This window comes from Chenopodium quinoa, unplaced genomic scaffold (assembly GCF_001683475.1).
Source record: "Chenopodium quinoa cultivar QQ74 unplaced genomic scaffold, ASM168347v1, whole genome shotgun sequence".
Lineage (NCBI taxonomy): Eukaryota > Viridiplantae > Streptophyta > Magnoliopsida > Caryophyllales > Amaranthaceae > Chenopodium > Chenopodium quinoa.
Window position 1 is genome coordinate 1,444,600 of NW_018742433.1, and position 15,000 is coordinate 1,459,599.

The 15,000-nt window shown below is 28.6% G+C and overlaps 1 protein-coding gene across 1 annotated transcript; it reads right to left on the reverse strand.

Moving 5' to 3' along the window:
• Positions 1 to 4,648: 4,648 nt before the first annotated feature.
• Positions 4,649 to 7,895, reverse strand: LOC110715558 (transcription factor MYB62). The gene is made up of 3 exons (XM_021894147.1): positions 7,382 to 7,895; positions 6,876 to 7,005; positions 4,649 to 5,614 (listed from the first exon to the last, which is right to left on the reverse strand). Exons 1-3 carry the CDS (start codon positions 7,557 to 7,559, stop codon positions 5,071 to 5,073), a joined length of 852 nt encoding a protein of 283 aa, XP_021749839.1. The 5' UTR covers positions 7,560 to 7,895; the 3' UTR covers positions 4,649 to 5,070.
• Positions 7,896 to 15,000: the final 7,105 nt, after the last annotated feature.

Consider the following 15,000-nt stretch of genomic DNA (forward strand, 5'->3'; position numbering starts at 1 on the left):
CCAAAACAAACTTTTTTCTGTTTAACAATTATTTTTTTAAAAAAGAACATGTAATACGTCATACCTCATTGAATAAGGTTTTAGTGTTGAAATTTGAAGTCTCATGGTCAATCCTTAGGAATGATTTTTAATATATAATTAGTAGTATCGATTTTAATATATTTTCATACTGTACTTTTTTTGGTGCAAATATATGGCCCTAAGTGTGAACCTTGATTTCATAACACAAGGTCATGTGGATCAAAATTAAATTGACAATCCATAGAATCAGATTCCTAATTAAAGTACTAGTACTAATGTTCTCATCCGTTTTATATTGCCAACTTGAAGAATGTTGTTTTTGAACTAGTTGCAATGCAAATATGTAAAGTCTTCTCCGCATTAGTCATCTCAAGTTTTGGAATCAATAAAGATTAGTACAGAATTGATAACATTAGTTAGTTAAAAGTAAGTAAAAAAAAAAAAAGGTTAAGCCAGTTTTTCAGTGCTTACTTCATGTACATATATGTCATACAATGACACAAGCACCATATCTTAATTAAATAAACATCGTTTACAATTTTTTTTTTAGACAGAGAACATCGTTTACAATGAAGTATCTGTTTAATTACGAACATACTAGAGAAAATCTTACTGTTTTCACTAGATTTGACAAAACTGACTTGATATAGACTTGAATTGTAACACCCCGGGGAGTATTACATGATACCAGAAATTGGTTGATATGATGTTAAAGCGTATCAACATTGATATAGAGTAAGAGTAAACATCAAAATAGAATTAATGAAAAGCGAAAATAAGGGGCTTACCAGTTACCATCATAATATACACCCGACTGTACCGTGCACCCAATTAACTCAAATTTAGTTTTTACTTTTCATTTGATGATTAAATGAAAAATCTAATCTAATCTAATCTAATATATATATATATATATATATATATATATATATATATATATATATATATATATATATATATATATAAATATTATAAAAATAAAGTAGGCATTTTTGGAGAGCATTCGGAGCGCTACGTAAGAAATATACTTATTTCGACCAATAAGAAGAAAAATTGTATTTTGTTTTTGAATTAATAAATTATGTCGCCACCTGGATAAAAGTAACGAATTAGATTTGATATATCTAAAATTTTAATGCCACGTAGATTATAATCCACGAATTAAATTATTTTAATGAAAAAAATAAAGTAAAAATATAGGAAAAGATAAATTTATTAATTCAATACTACGAGTATAAGAAATAAAAAAAAGTATACTAAAAAATATTTAAATGATAAACGATTATAATAAAGTTTGATACCTATCATTATAAGAGAAATTTTGATAGTATTTATGATAAGAAATACAATTGTTCGTTAATTATAATTAAATTAAAAGTTGTGATACCTACCATCATAAATTTGACACATCATACGACACAAACAAAATTTCGTATCAATAAAAAACCCATCAAGCGAATTTTGTGTTAGTAATTTTGTGTTAATTTTTTATCATCAATGGCCGGGTAATTTTTAGCTTAATTTTTAAAATCCTATGTTTAGATTAGTATTTCTAATTATTACTTATATTGTAATAATTTGGGATACTCAACGATTATATGTTTATGTTTTATTTACTAAATGTTTTTTTTACATGCAGATCTAACACATCATACGACATAAATAAAATTTCGTATCAATACAAAACCCCATCAAGCGAATTTTGTGTTAGTAATTTTGTGTTAGTTTTAGGTCATCAATGTCCGATAATTTTTAAAATCTTATGTTTAAATTTATATTTATAATTATTAGTTATATTGTATTTATTTAGGATACGTAACGATTATTTGTTTATGTAATGGCATACGATTAGATGTTGTATACTTAATATATGGATGACTTTGGTTATTTTTGGAGATGATGAAAAAATTCCAATGCATAGATTTGATTTTATATCGCAACAAATTTTCATTTATTGGTAAATATATTGATTTATTTTATATAAATGTAGAGATTTAAATTATATCAATTTCAGTTTGGCTAACATTTCACGATTTAATTTATGCATTGATGTAGTAGGTTGGTTGTGGACGAGGTTGGTGATTCTATTGAAATAAAAGATATGGTAAAACAATGAATAATGATTTAGGATTTAAATTATTAAAAATTTATCATTTCACATTAAAGATTTTATATAACGGAAAAAATATCATATTTACAATTTATTTATATTTAATAAATTCATTATAAATTATAGTAAAAAAAAAAATAAATATTAAACTTTTGTAATTTTGTCTGAAATTATTAAATACAATAAATCAAATAATTAAAAATCTTAGATGAAAAAATCGTGCATTTACTTTGAATTTATTTTGTGATTTATCCTTAGAAAAAATATATTCGAGTGAGATTTTGTTTGATTTATCTCAACGTCTATTTTTCAACCATCAAATTATTATAATTTATTGTTGTACATAATAAATATTATTATTTGAAGTTATACATGGACAAACACGCTTCACCTAAACGAAAAGTCTAAATTAAGAAATGGAAAAAGTATTTGTTATGATTGTACTACTCCATGCTTGTGAATTGAATTACTTTTCTTCTTCTTCTTCTTCATTTTTTATTTATTTATTTATTTATTTATTTATTTTTTTGGGTAAGAATGATTGTCAAACCAATTTAAAATCTTTTATACATCAATCTGATTCAGGTTATCGGGCTAAACGTTTTAACAGTGGGGGTAAGAATAAGGAAAGTGTCCCCCCTTATGTTTGGAAATTTTTTCCTTTACCACTAGGCTAGCATTATAAGGCTGGAAAGTTCTTTCTTTACCTATAAAATGTTTTTTCTACGGAGTACTTCTAAAGGTCTAATTAGATCAAATTTGAATTTAGAATACTTTTAGTCATTCTTGAAAATATGTTGACTCTTCTTCACCTAACAAATAAAAAAAGTCATTTCAATATCCAATCTTGCTATCAAAACAAATAAGCATCCTATATGCCGCGACATATGGAAGTTTTTTCTTTGACAATGGAAGAGGCTGTTTCGTAGAAAGTTAATGCAAGTACACAAGTTTAAATAGAACTATATTCAAGCTTCATCAAATTAATAAAATCAGAAGAAAGGAAAATCAGTTAATTAAATTTCACTAGTATGTTTGTATTACAAGAGTATAAATGTATAATAACTATTCCCTCTATGTGCATAAAGGATAAACACAAGATTTTCTAGAAAACGCGCATCGTAGTATATTCAATGCATGATAAATTATTTGAAATTATTAAATCATATTAAAACTTATTTTATTCATAAATTGAAATTGAGTATCTCTTATAAGTCCGGCCTTAAATTATCAAACCTTGTGTGAACTTTTTTTTTTTATTATTATTTTTAAATAAGTGGAAATAAGATGAGAAGAAAAGGACATACTTTGTATTTTTTTTAACAACAATGCAGGAGTTAATAATATCAAAGTGACCAAAATGAAATAAAATTTAATTTGTTTATTAAAAATTTAAATTTTTAGAAAAATGGTGGGAGAGGGGGAGACGGCAGAGCAATAGAGCACGAGTCACCTCATGCTCCTTACAAAATTCATTAACATATTGACAATTTCACTCTATACCTATATACTTTTCTTTCTTTCTTCGTTCAACCATTAGCAATGAGCCAATGATCATCAAAACTCTACCATTTTATCCATCATGTACATCGACCTATTAAACTCAATCACTTTCACTGATTTGTATGTACTCCTTTTGTTTCATTGTAACTTAATCATTGCTTTTTGCATGTTGTTAAGAAAAAGAGGGAGAAAATGGAGGTAGTATTAAAAAATTGTATAACATCTCTTATCATAAACACTTTATATTAACCTATTTAAATGCATTTTAATATTTGTTTTTAAAATATATTAGTAGTAAAAACAATTTAAATTTAGTATAGTGATAATGTTAAACATCAAACCATGTCGATTATTCTAAAATGACTTGTGATAAATAATTAGGGCAGAGGGATAGGAGCAAAACCAATCACCAAGAAATAAATGCACTTAATAATTAATTGGTATGACTACTGAAAAGAAAATGCAATGGATGCAAATGAAAAGGAGGAAGGGTAATATAAAGTGTAACCATTATTTGATGTTCGTTTGCACAATGAAAAAAAATCTCTTATATAAATTGGTATTGTGGGGGGAAACAATTTCGTTACTATAAGGTTAAAAGAGATAACGAATAGAGTACAAGAAAAGAGAGGGAGTACAAGTATAATTATTATATCAATAAAGAGTAGATAAAATATTATATAAACCAATTATGTTGGGCTTTTTAGCTTGTTTGGCCATTCTTACAGTATAGAAAAGAACCATTCATATTTATGGTTATCTTGCAATGTGAATATTAAAAGGCCCCCCCTCCCTCTTCTCTGATTTAATCAGCCAGTAAAATGTCATTTTCCTATGATTCAACAATTGTACCATTGATCCATACACTTTTATTTATCAAAGTATGTCATTATCATCTAGTCATGACTCCTATCAATTGACTACTCCTTTGATCTTCTACTTACAATGTGGTCAATTTGCATTTCATTTCATTATGCTGTTGATAATGCTCTCAAAGTCATCACAAACAGTACAAGAGAAAAAGATGTAGTAGTATACTTATTTTAAACTTAACCAACACTTTTTTGGTACAGAATTTACCACACTAAAAATGGATTATTTCTGCACCTACAACTAAAACAACATTACATTACATCATATATATATATTACTATTAACTTACTTATTACATACATACTTGGTATATGTTCCGTTGAGAAGCAGCTTGGAGCGGTTGGCCAAGCTGTCGAGTTGCAAGTGGGAGGTTAAGGTTCGATTCTCACCCAGCTTACTTTAGGGGTATCTTACCTAAAAGAAACGTTAAATATTACGTACAAAACACGAATATATACTTTAGCAGGTACATAATACGGAGTAGATACTTATCAGAAGCCTATGTCAAAAAAAGGGGGCTGGATATGATTCATTTTGGAAAAAGGGCTCATTTTTTTTCATGTTTAGATGCCCACATCTTTTTCGTACTTCCTAAACTGCCACAACTCATCCAAATCCCACATGCCATCCCCTGCCATGTCATTATCGAGCCAATCGTTTCCATCCATGTGGCAGCCGGAACCCAAGTCCATGTCATAGTTACAACTATTCACACAATGGATATCATCTAGTACAACAGAGGAGCTGCCTTTACTATTAGTTGGTTGGTCTTGAAATTCCGGGACACTTGAAAGGCTGGTGTTTGAGCTTGAAGTATCTTTAGTGCTATCAAAGTTCATGTCCTCTAATTTGGTTGATGATGGTATAATGTGTGAAGAAGCCGCGACGTGATCACAATGATCAGCATTCGGAGTTGTATGTTCAGTCGAATTCTGCTCGATTTTCTGCACCAATCTAGGCATGTAAAAACACCTAATTGCATCCATGAAACTTTGGCTATTAGACTCCATATTGAGTTGTCTAGCCTGTTTTTGCACCCTCGTTCGCCAATAGTTTTTTATCTCGTTATCTGTTCTTCCTGGCAAGTGTGCTGCTATTTTTGACCATCTATCAAGAAATAATCCACAAATTAACGATAATTCACCGTTCTGTCTTGTGTTCATTGTAAATTTGTAATAAGACTAATCACTCTATGAAATAAAATTATAACAAAAATCAAGAATTTGGACCACTAAATGTCTCGGTCACTCAATATATGTTTTCGAGTACTTGACTTGAGTACATTTTTGGTGTAAAAGCAATAACCATCAAAGTTTTTTCTTTAGTTGCCGAAATGTTACAAGTCGTAATTGTCGAAACTTTTCGAAAGGAAAACGTCTTAATGGCTTATCTTGGAAATTAAAGAAAAATGATTAAATTGAATAAAATATATGTACATAGCGGCATATGTTATTATCATGATTATGGCTAAGAGCCTAAGACATTTTTCCCATCAAAAGACTACTTTCTACGCAGTACTCCCTCCATCCTATCAAACTTGCCCCGTTGAGTCATTCCTTAATGACATATTTTCCCACTTACAACCCACGTGCAACAACAAAAAAAAAGTGCATGATTTTATGTGAATCAAATCTTAAAAAAGAAAACTTAAAAGGTTTATGGAACAATGTAGAAAGTATAGACATGCAACACAAGTCACAAGATATGAGGATTGAGTTGGTATCTTCACATCAGTTTACTGTTTTATATATTCCCAGATGTGAGTGAGTTACACTATTTAAATATAAATGATGCATATATTGCTACGTACACTTATTTTAAGGGCCATAAATGGGTTTGACAATGTTTTAACTAATTAGCATATGACATGTGAGATCAGTAATCTATCTAATTCATTAATGTTTTAACAAGGTGATTACATTAGTATTTAAAACTAAAATGCAACAATAATGTACGATTATCCTTTTAACCTAGTCAGAAAGCTATTATAGCAAAGTAAAATTATATTATTTTATTATTATCAATGATAAGTTTGACAAAAGTCAATAATGCAGATGAAATTTAATCCTAAATTGGACCACTACTGACCATTGTTTTCACAACGAAGCTAGATGACATCTACAATGAAGTTGAAATAATTGGAACGCTTTCTCCATTATCGCGTTTATAATAATTTACTAATTACTGTTTCCCACAAAGCAAAGTGAATTGGATTAGGAAGTCATAATTAAGGCCTAATTACACCTTCGAGCATTTTAATTATTGCTTCTAATCATTTTATGAGCCAAAACTCCAATGCATGTCATGATGAGTAACAGAGTAATATGGAACTTTATTTGATTTTCAATGCTTGAAGAAAAAAGCTTACCTGTTACCCCATTTTGAGTGAAGTTCAAGGATTAAAAGTTGTTCTTGTGTACTAAGATTACCGCGCTTAATGTCCGGTTTCAAGTAATTAAGCCATCTTAATCTACAGCTTTTCCCAGTTCTTTTTAATCCTGCAATAAAAAATGAATATTCTAATTAATTCATTACAAATTAGATAAACATACAATCACGGATTCACGGGAATGATATTTGTAGCCTTTAAATCTGCATATAAACCGTTAAAACATTTCCTAAATTAATACATACAACTGTTATTTTAGAAATGCATGACAAAATTAAAAATTACACTATGATACGTATTGATCTAACTTCATATTTCTACTTTAATCAATAACAACTTTTGGAGTTATTTCATCAACTAAATGATAGTTCCGCGCTACTTTAGTTGTGGTACTCTAGCAGCAATACTCTAAGACCTGAAATCAAATCCCGCCAGCATCAATGTCCTATATACACCCCAATAAACGATAGTGTTTCGTAAATTACCTGCTGATTTAGCCAACAAATTCCAGCGACCTTCACCATGACATGCAACATAATGGATGAGCAAATTATCTTCTTCAAGTGTCCAAGGCCCTCTTCTTAGTTCTTCACTTTCTTGATCTTGTATGTTATTATTATCACTATTATTATGAATATCATCACTTAAAATTTCTGTTTTCATGTTTTTTTTTTTTTTCTGGTGGGGTTGAGATCTGGGGGTGGTGATTGAGCTCAGTTAAAGCAGTGATAGCACTGAATGCTACATATATACAACCATTTATATAAAGAGAGAGAGAAAGGAGAAAATTCTATTGAACAAGGTTGGAAAAGTATACTTTGTACAAGTTTGTGTCACGTGCTATTGCCTTGTTCTTAATTCCTTCTAAAATTAAATTGTATTCCTTTTGGTTTCTTTTGTTCTATAAATGGAATAATCACTTTTTAGTAAGTGTGTGTACTCTCATTAATTAATTTTACCTCATTAAGTTGCTTATCAAACAAATTCTTTCACTAAATTGGAAATGTTCTTTTTATTAGCATCTTGCTTAAGTTAATAGAGTGGTTGGGAATATAATCATGTTGTTAAGTGAAGTCGTTGTTACTAAAATTCCTCCAATCACTTTGAAAAAGGAATACAACGGGTGTACATTAATTTTATTGAAAACGGTCTGTTTGAGCATAACTTTAACTATTTTTATGGTAACTTTAACCACTTAAAGGGTAATGTCGTTGATTTGAATTTTATTTAAATGTGTAATTTCTTATAGATACGTAATTACATACTATAAAAACTAATATGATTAATCTAATACATTATAAGTTTTTTGTAAGATAAAATTTATTAATAGAATAATAACTTTTGTTGTATAAAGGGTAACTTTAAGTACTTTTAACATAACTTTAACCCGTTTTACAATAAATTAATATACACCCGCCTTTTTGGAGAATTTGTGTTGAGAAGTTTGTAAATATTGTTTGACATTTGTTTGTGGGTTGTAACTATATATTGAGTTTTCACTTTGTTACTACTTTGACCAATTGTATGTATTTGTTACTAAGTACTTGAATTATCTACTCCGTAGTAATTAGGCTTTTATCATCAATAACTTAAAGCTCTTTTGTTTTCCACAATTGTACATCCATATGAGGGATTATTATTATTACTAGGTTAGAACTCGTGCGATGCACGGTTTATATAAAATCTATATAAGAATTATGCACCTTGTACAAAAAAAAAAAAAAAAAAGAGTAATTTTAAAATTTTAGATTTTCATCAAAATTATGAAATAGTATCGGTTCAACGTCACCTAATATATATTTTAATGTAGGAGATCATTTGGCCTAAAAAAAATATATGTAGGAGGTAATTTATTAGTATTATATTTAAAAATCCTAGGATAAATTGATAGGTTTTAGTTGTAATGTGGAAGCTTCCAACATTTAAATTTTAAAATTGTTAAATATATTGATAGCTCCACATACCCAAAAAAAAAAAAAAAAAAAGATGACATCATCCTTGCATTTAGGTGGAATTTTTTTTATTAAGAAAGCGACATGTAGGCAATGATGACATCAACATACTCTGTTTTAGTAATAGTTAATAGATTATTATATTATTATTATTATTATTATTATTAATAAGTTTGTTTGATATGATCTTATCATGATTTGGCTGAATATTATGTACATGTAAAATTAAAAAAAAAAAGTTACAAGCAGAGTCTTATTAGATTAATTTCATAAAAATAGGTAATTAAGGAGAACATAACATGAGTAGTCCAATACTCCCTTTAATTTAAGGGAGTATTTGGATAGGAGAGGTTTGAAGCAAAAGATCAAAATGAACCTCGATCTAATGTGAGTATTGGGTTAAGAAATGAAGGATTTGAGTCTGAGAGAGCTATTTTTGAATAAAACTAGCAATATGAGTTGATTTTTGTGAGAAATATTTGTGGTAATTGGGGTAACTAACTCTTCTATCTTAAAGTTGGTCAAATTTACTGCCTTATAACAAGTTTGCTCAAATTAACAATTAATTTGAATATATATATTCTTTTGATCAACTTACATATATAGAGTAACTATCAACTATTTATCTAACACTTTTGTATCAACAACTAACATAATATAACCAATGAGAGTGAAGGATAGCTCAAGTGGTCAGAGTTTCCTTCCCGGTTCCAGGGGATCATTGGATCGATTCTCATCATCCCCCCTTATGGCTAAACAAAAAATATATATATATAATATAACCAATTTATCAAATTAGTTAGTCAAATTAAACCAACCCATACAAATAACAAACAACTAACTAGACATGGCTAATTTTTTTTTATTACCCCACCCAAAATAATAATCCCTACTTTCGCTCGTTTATCGAAAATAATCTCAACTTTTAATTTTTTTTAATAATCCAAATTTTAACATAAATTTGTTTCGAACTGGTGGTCTCAACCGGTTATCTAACTTGTTATAACAAGTTACCAAATATGTGTCAGCACGTAATTGATATAGTATATAAAATAAAATAAAGTTAAAAAAATAATTTTATTTATTTATTTTATTTTTGGCCAATCACTAGGTAACATGTGTACATTAAACCTTTTTTTTTTTTAACCTTTTTATCAGGTTACGGTCACTTGGGGCCACTGCAAGCAAAATCAAGTTGAATTTCAGATTATTAAAAAATAATCAAAGTTGGGATTATTTGCGGCGAATGAGGTAAAGTTGGGATATTTTAAGCGAACACAACATCTTCTCTTCTTCAATGTGGAATACACATCCTAATACTCACTTTTACATTTTACACTCTTTTGATGTATAACAACACTTTCACTCACATGTGGGTTTGTTGATGGCCTCAACACTTCCCCTTACATGCGAGTTGTCTATATTATTGGTGCAGATCACAACTAAACCCAACTTGAGCATTTGTACCATAAGTTCATCAAGGAGATTTCATCTCAAAATCATATGGCAATGTGAGATACACATCCCAGTATTCACTTTTACTTTACACTCTTTCAATGTTGAATAAGACTTTCACTCATATGTGGGTTTGTTCATAGGCTCAACATCTTACACTAACCGACTCATCTGAATCAAAAGATTACATCCATCGAGGAAAAAAAAATAGAGAGAATAACATAAATGGAAAGGATCAGGAACTAGTAAGCAAATATATCGCTTGCCACTTGTAGAAAAGATGAGATTATTTTGACTACTCCATCCCAATACATGACATACATTAATCAATAATAGATTCAAGAGGTTCAACAACACAATCAATATAATTGGAGCCCAAGTTGAACTTAATCCTTACAATTATATATAGTTTGTCAAATTTTGTTGCTATAATATAGTATAAGTGGACTGTTTTAATCAAATCATATCATATCATTCATATGAAATGAGACTATGACTAAGAACACATAAATAAAATAATAACTCCAAAATGATTCCTCCATTTTTGGTGTCACATTTTCTTGTGCTTCCTGATAACCACATGCAAAAAGAGACGTGCTTGACTGCACAAAATACCAAATAATTGATAAACTAATAACAACGTGTTCTACCTTGGTTAGCTTATTAGGGCGGCAATTAAAAGCATGCTTAGCAATTATATTATTATAATTATAAATATGAGTATAATATATAGTTTTAATACATGGTACGTCATATCTGTTTGTGGGTGAAATGACAAGAATATGCCTGTTAGCTCCTAGGGAAAAAGAAGCAGCCGTTTGTTTAGCATTAGCACTGAATTTTCCTAGGTTGTCTGTCTCCTTTTCTTCAACTCATCTATTTTGCTTACAAATGTATGTGAGATACTGGAATTTTTCAGAGATTATGGTCTAGAATTCTCAGACTATATAATATTTGTCAGTGCAGTTATTCTATGAATCAATGAATGACTACTGTTATTTTAATCAAATATTACTGTATTTACCTTATTGTACGTGGAGGGTAGTTTCATTCAATCCCTTAGGTAACTAATCATGTACATTGGTTTGGATAGTTCATCAACCAATTAGGTTGTTTCTACTTCATCGTTACTACAGTTAGACCATGTTCTTTTGGACTAATTTTTCAGTTCAATTTAATTAACTTCAATTTAGTTCAGTTCAGTCCAGATCCGCTTAAAAGAATTAAATCTTAGAGAGGTGACAAATAACTTGTTAGTATCGAATTTAAATTGGGTTACACAATACAGTTGTTTTGATACTCAATTGTTTCGTTGATACTGGGAAATATTACATAAATGGACCACACACTGAAACTTGGTTTAATTAGACTTGTTACTAGCTCAGCATGCATGCTTTGATAATGAATAGACTACCTCTCTTTATCGTCCATCCATGAGAAGGATTTAGTACGCCCAACAAATTTCCATCAAAGGACACATAGGTGCTCCAGTGGCATGGATACAACATGATATCAATATCTTGCTATGAATTATCGGATTATCTTTTTGGTTATTATTATCCTCCAATTGAAGATTAAGCAACTTAAAAGAAATTGACTGACGACGACAACAACAACCACCAAATAATATTCAATCAATTCCCATCCACTACTCATTCTCATGGATATGGGTTCATTTAATCCCACTCAAACTCAATTCTTGTTCTTGCTTAAGGTAGTAATAATGAAATCCAACCCACTAAATAATCTACTTATCCTTGAAGATTAGTGTATATATAAAGAAAATTAAAAAATAGTAATTTTTATGATCAAAATTGTATGTCGACTAGGGATATTAATGGGGTGAAATGGGACATTGTACTATCTTACAAATTAAAGTGTTACAATTGAAGTGCATACACATATAATATCTAGCTAGTGTACTTTTTGTGTTTCATCATGAAGAAAAAACGATGAGATAATTTGTGGTGGGGGACTAACATCACACACATTCACCTTGTAAGCTCCAATTGGATTGAAGCCACAAACTTATATGTCAAAATTCAAAAGTACAAACACCTTGAAAATTACAACCAATCTTTATTTTAGCAAATATTACAAACAATTTTTTTTAGTGTATGACCATTGCCCATATTTACAAGGCGATTGAAAGAGCAATGTATGATATTTAAGTACGATATGATGCTATAAATTCTAGCTGAATACTTCGTATACAAATATGTACCTTTATAATACATTAATACTTCTCCCTTGATCTGTTAATAATATTAACACTCTTTTGTTCATCAGGTTATTTCCAAACAAGTTTTACAATTTCGATTCTCTTGTTTTACAAATATTACAACTTTTGTACTTTTGATATTATTATGCACTCTTTTTCGATCACATATTGTGATTTATACATTTAGGTTGGAGTCCTATTAGAATTTTCTCGATCAATGATGTATGTACTTGAATAATATTTTTATAATTTTTTACCATTGTATATATTATTAAAGACATTAAAGGTTTATCGTGCTTTGAAAAAAAACATTAATTGCCCATGTTACAATATTATTTATTAAATAGAGAAAGTATATGCTGCTAAAATTTAACAGGCGTAATAATATCGCCATTGCAACCAACAACCAATTTCCTCTCTTTATCTGATTTACATGTTCTCCAAAATTTAAACATAAAATTTAGCAAAATTCAAATATGATATTTTATGAGTGTAGAGGGAGTATAAGTTACTATATCATTCAAAATGATCTAATCAAAGGGTTTGATTGGACTTAACTGGATGCGATTAATTAGATTTTATTGCACCTGATTGAACTTACTAATCATTGGTATTTATACCCCTAATTTTATGAGTGTATAGGGAGTATAAATTAAGCACGATTCACCTTATTAATAGTCTCAAGTAAATTCAATAATTATAAATCTTCCATGTACTTTAGTTTGTTTTGTAGTATTTTTAGGATTTTGATCTTGTAGGTATACTCTTGGAGACTTACATGGTGTATATGAAAGAAGATTCCATCCGGAAACAAAATTAAAGTATGATCAACCAAAGTAATTTTAGAATGCACAAGGGCATGATATAAACGGAATGAAGTACGTATGTCCACATATATTTACTCAAAGTTTGTGAACAGGGGCGAAGCTAGAATTTTCAAGTCTTAGATGTCGGACTTGTTAGACAATAGATAATTGAAAAAATTAAAATATACTAATATTTTATTTTAAATTTTACTATACGATTTTTCACGTACCAAAATCGTAAATCAAAGATACAACACTAAAATTTTCAGCTATTTTTTTTCCTATGTATACTACCAAAATCCCACGTTTAAGAATCAAACCCAGCTCCCTCGCAAAATTGCTTCATTTCTCAACCAACATGACAAGCCTTGTTTACTAAAAATTATGTGTCTTTAATAATACAAGGTAGAAGACATACACACATTGCGTGTGCAATATAAGAAATCTTTATTTATTTTTTATTTTTATTTTAAAGCAAAAGAAATCTTTATTAGTTGGTTTAAAATTGATGAAGTCATGGAGGCTAATAGTAGGATATGACTTAAATAAAAAGGATGTTTTTTTTTTTGTTTTTTTTTTTTTTTTTGTAAAGATGGAAGTTATATTAAAAAAAAATTAGGATGGTAATTTGTTTTTTTAAGAGAAAATAAAAGATAAAAGGGGTATTTTGATAAAGTAGAATTTATCGCCCTATATTACTATAGATCTATAGTACTTTGTACTATATAAAGAGAAAGAGCATCTTGGTTGATAAATTTGCCTTTTCCCAAAATGTCCTTCTCAATTTACAAAATTACTTATTCACTATTTTTTGTTTTGAAAAGAAAGGTTTATAACGGCTCACAAATAAACAGTTCATGATTTACAGTAGATTTTTTTTCCAAACAAAAAAAAAATCATGTTAATCATACTATTGAAAGTAAAATTATAAATCAATGACGGTTTATACATAATTTATAAAAAAAAAAAGAAAAAAAAAACTACTTAATTGCTATATACTCAATAATAAAATATATAAATAATTTTTTAAACAAAAAAAAGCTCACATCCACCCACATTAGCATGTAAATCTTATAACCGTTGAAAAGGATAAAATTATGGTATTCAGTAGAATAAAAACAAGAAAGAGATTAAATTATCTGTTTTCTTATGGACAAAAAAATTAAAACAAACCAACAAACTACCCACAAACCAAAATTATCTACTTTTCATTAAAAAGTACTACCCATAAATTACCCACGTTTACATTATTTTTAAATTTTTTTTTCTTATTGAAAGGAACCACATTTAACATTGTTGAAAGATAACCTTACATTTTTTTTTAATTAAAAAAAGGAATATTAATACTCATATAGTCATCATATATCACGTTCATCTATGTTACAAAGAAAAAAAAAACTTTACATCTATTAAAAAAAAAAATGTACATCTACCGATATACGTAGTATTACTATAGATATTTACTCTACAATCATGTTACAAAGAAAAGAAAAAAACGTTACATCTATTAAAAAGAAAAAAAAATGTACATCTACCTGTATACGTAGTAATACTATAGATGTGTACTCTATATTCTTGAATCTTTTACACAAAAGAACTCAGCAACCATATTTTTAAGGTTAAGGATAAAGAAGTGGAGTAAATTTGTTATTGTTTAATTTATTTATTTA

Coding starts and splice junctions, on each gene's coding strand:
- LOC110715558 (XM_021894147.1), bottom strand. CDS start 7,559: ATGAAAACAGAAATTTTAAGTGATGATATTCATAATAATAGTGATAAT. Junction 7,006..7,381: donor TTTGTTGGCTAAATCAGCAG/GTAATTTACGAA, acceptor TTTTTATTGCAG/GATTAAAAAGAACTGGGAAA. Junction 5,615..6,875: donor CACTCAAAATGGGGTAACAG/GTAAGCTTTTTT, acceptor ATTTCTTGATAG/ATGGTCAAAAATAGCAGCAC.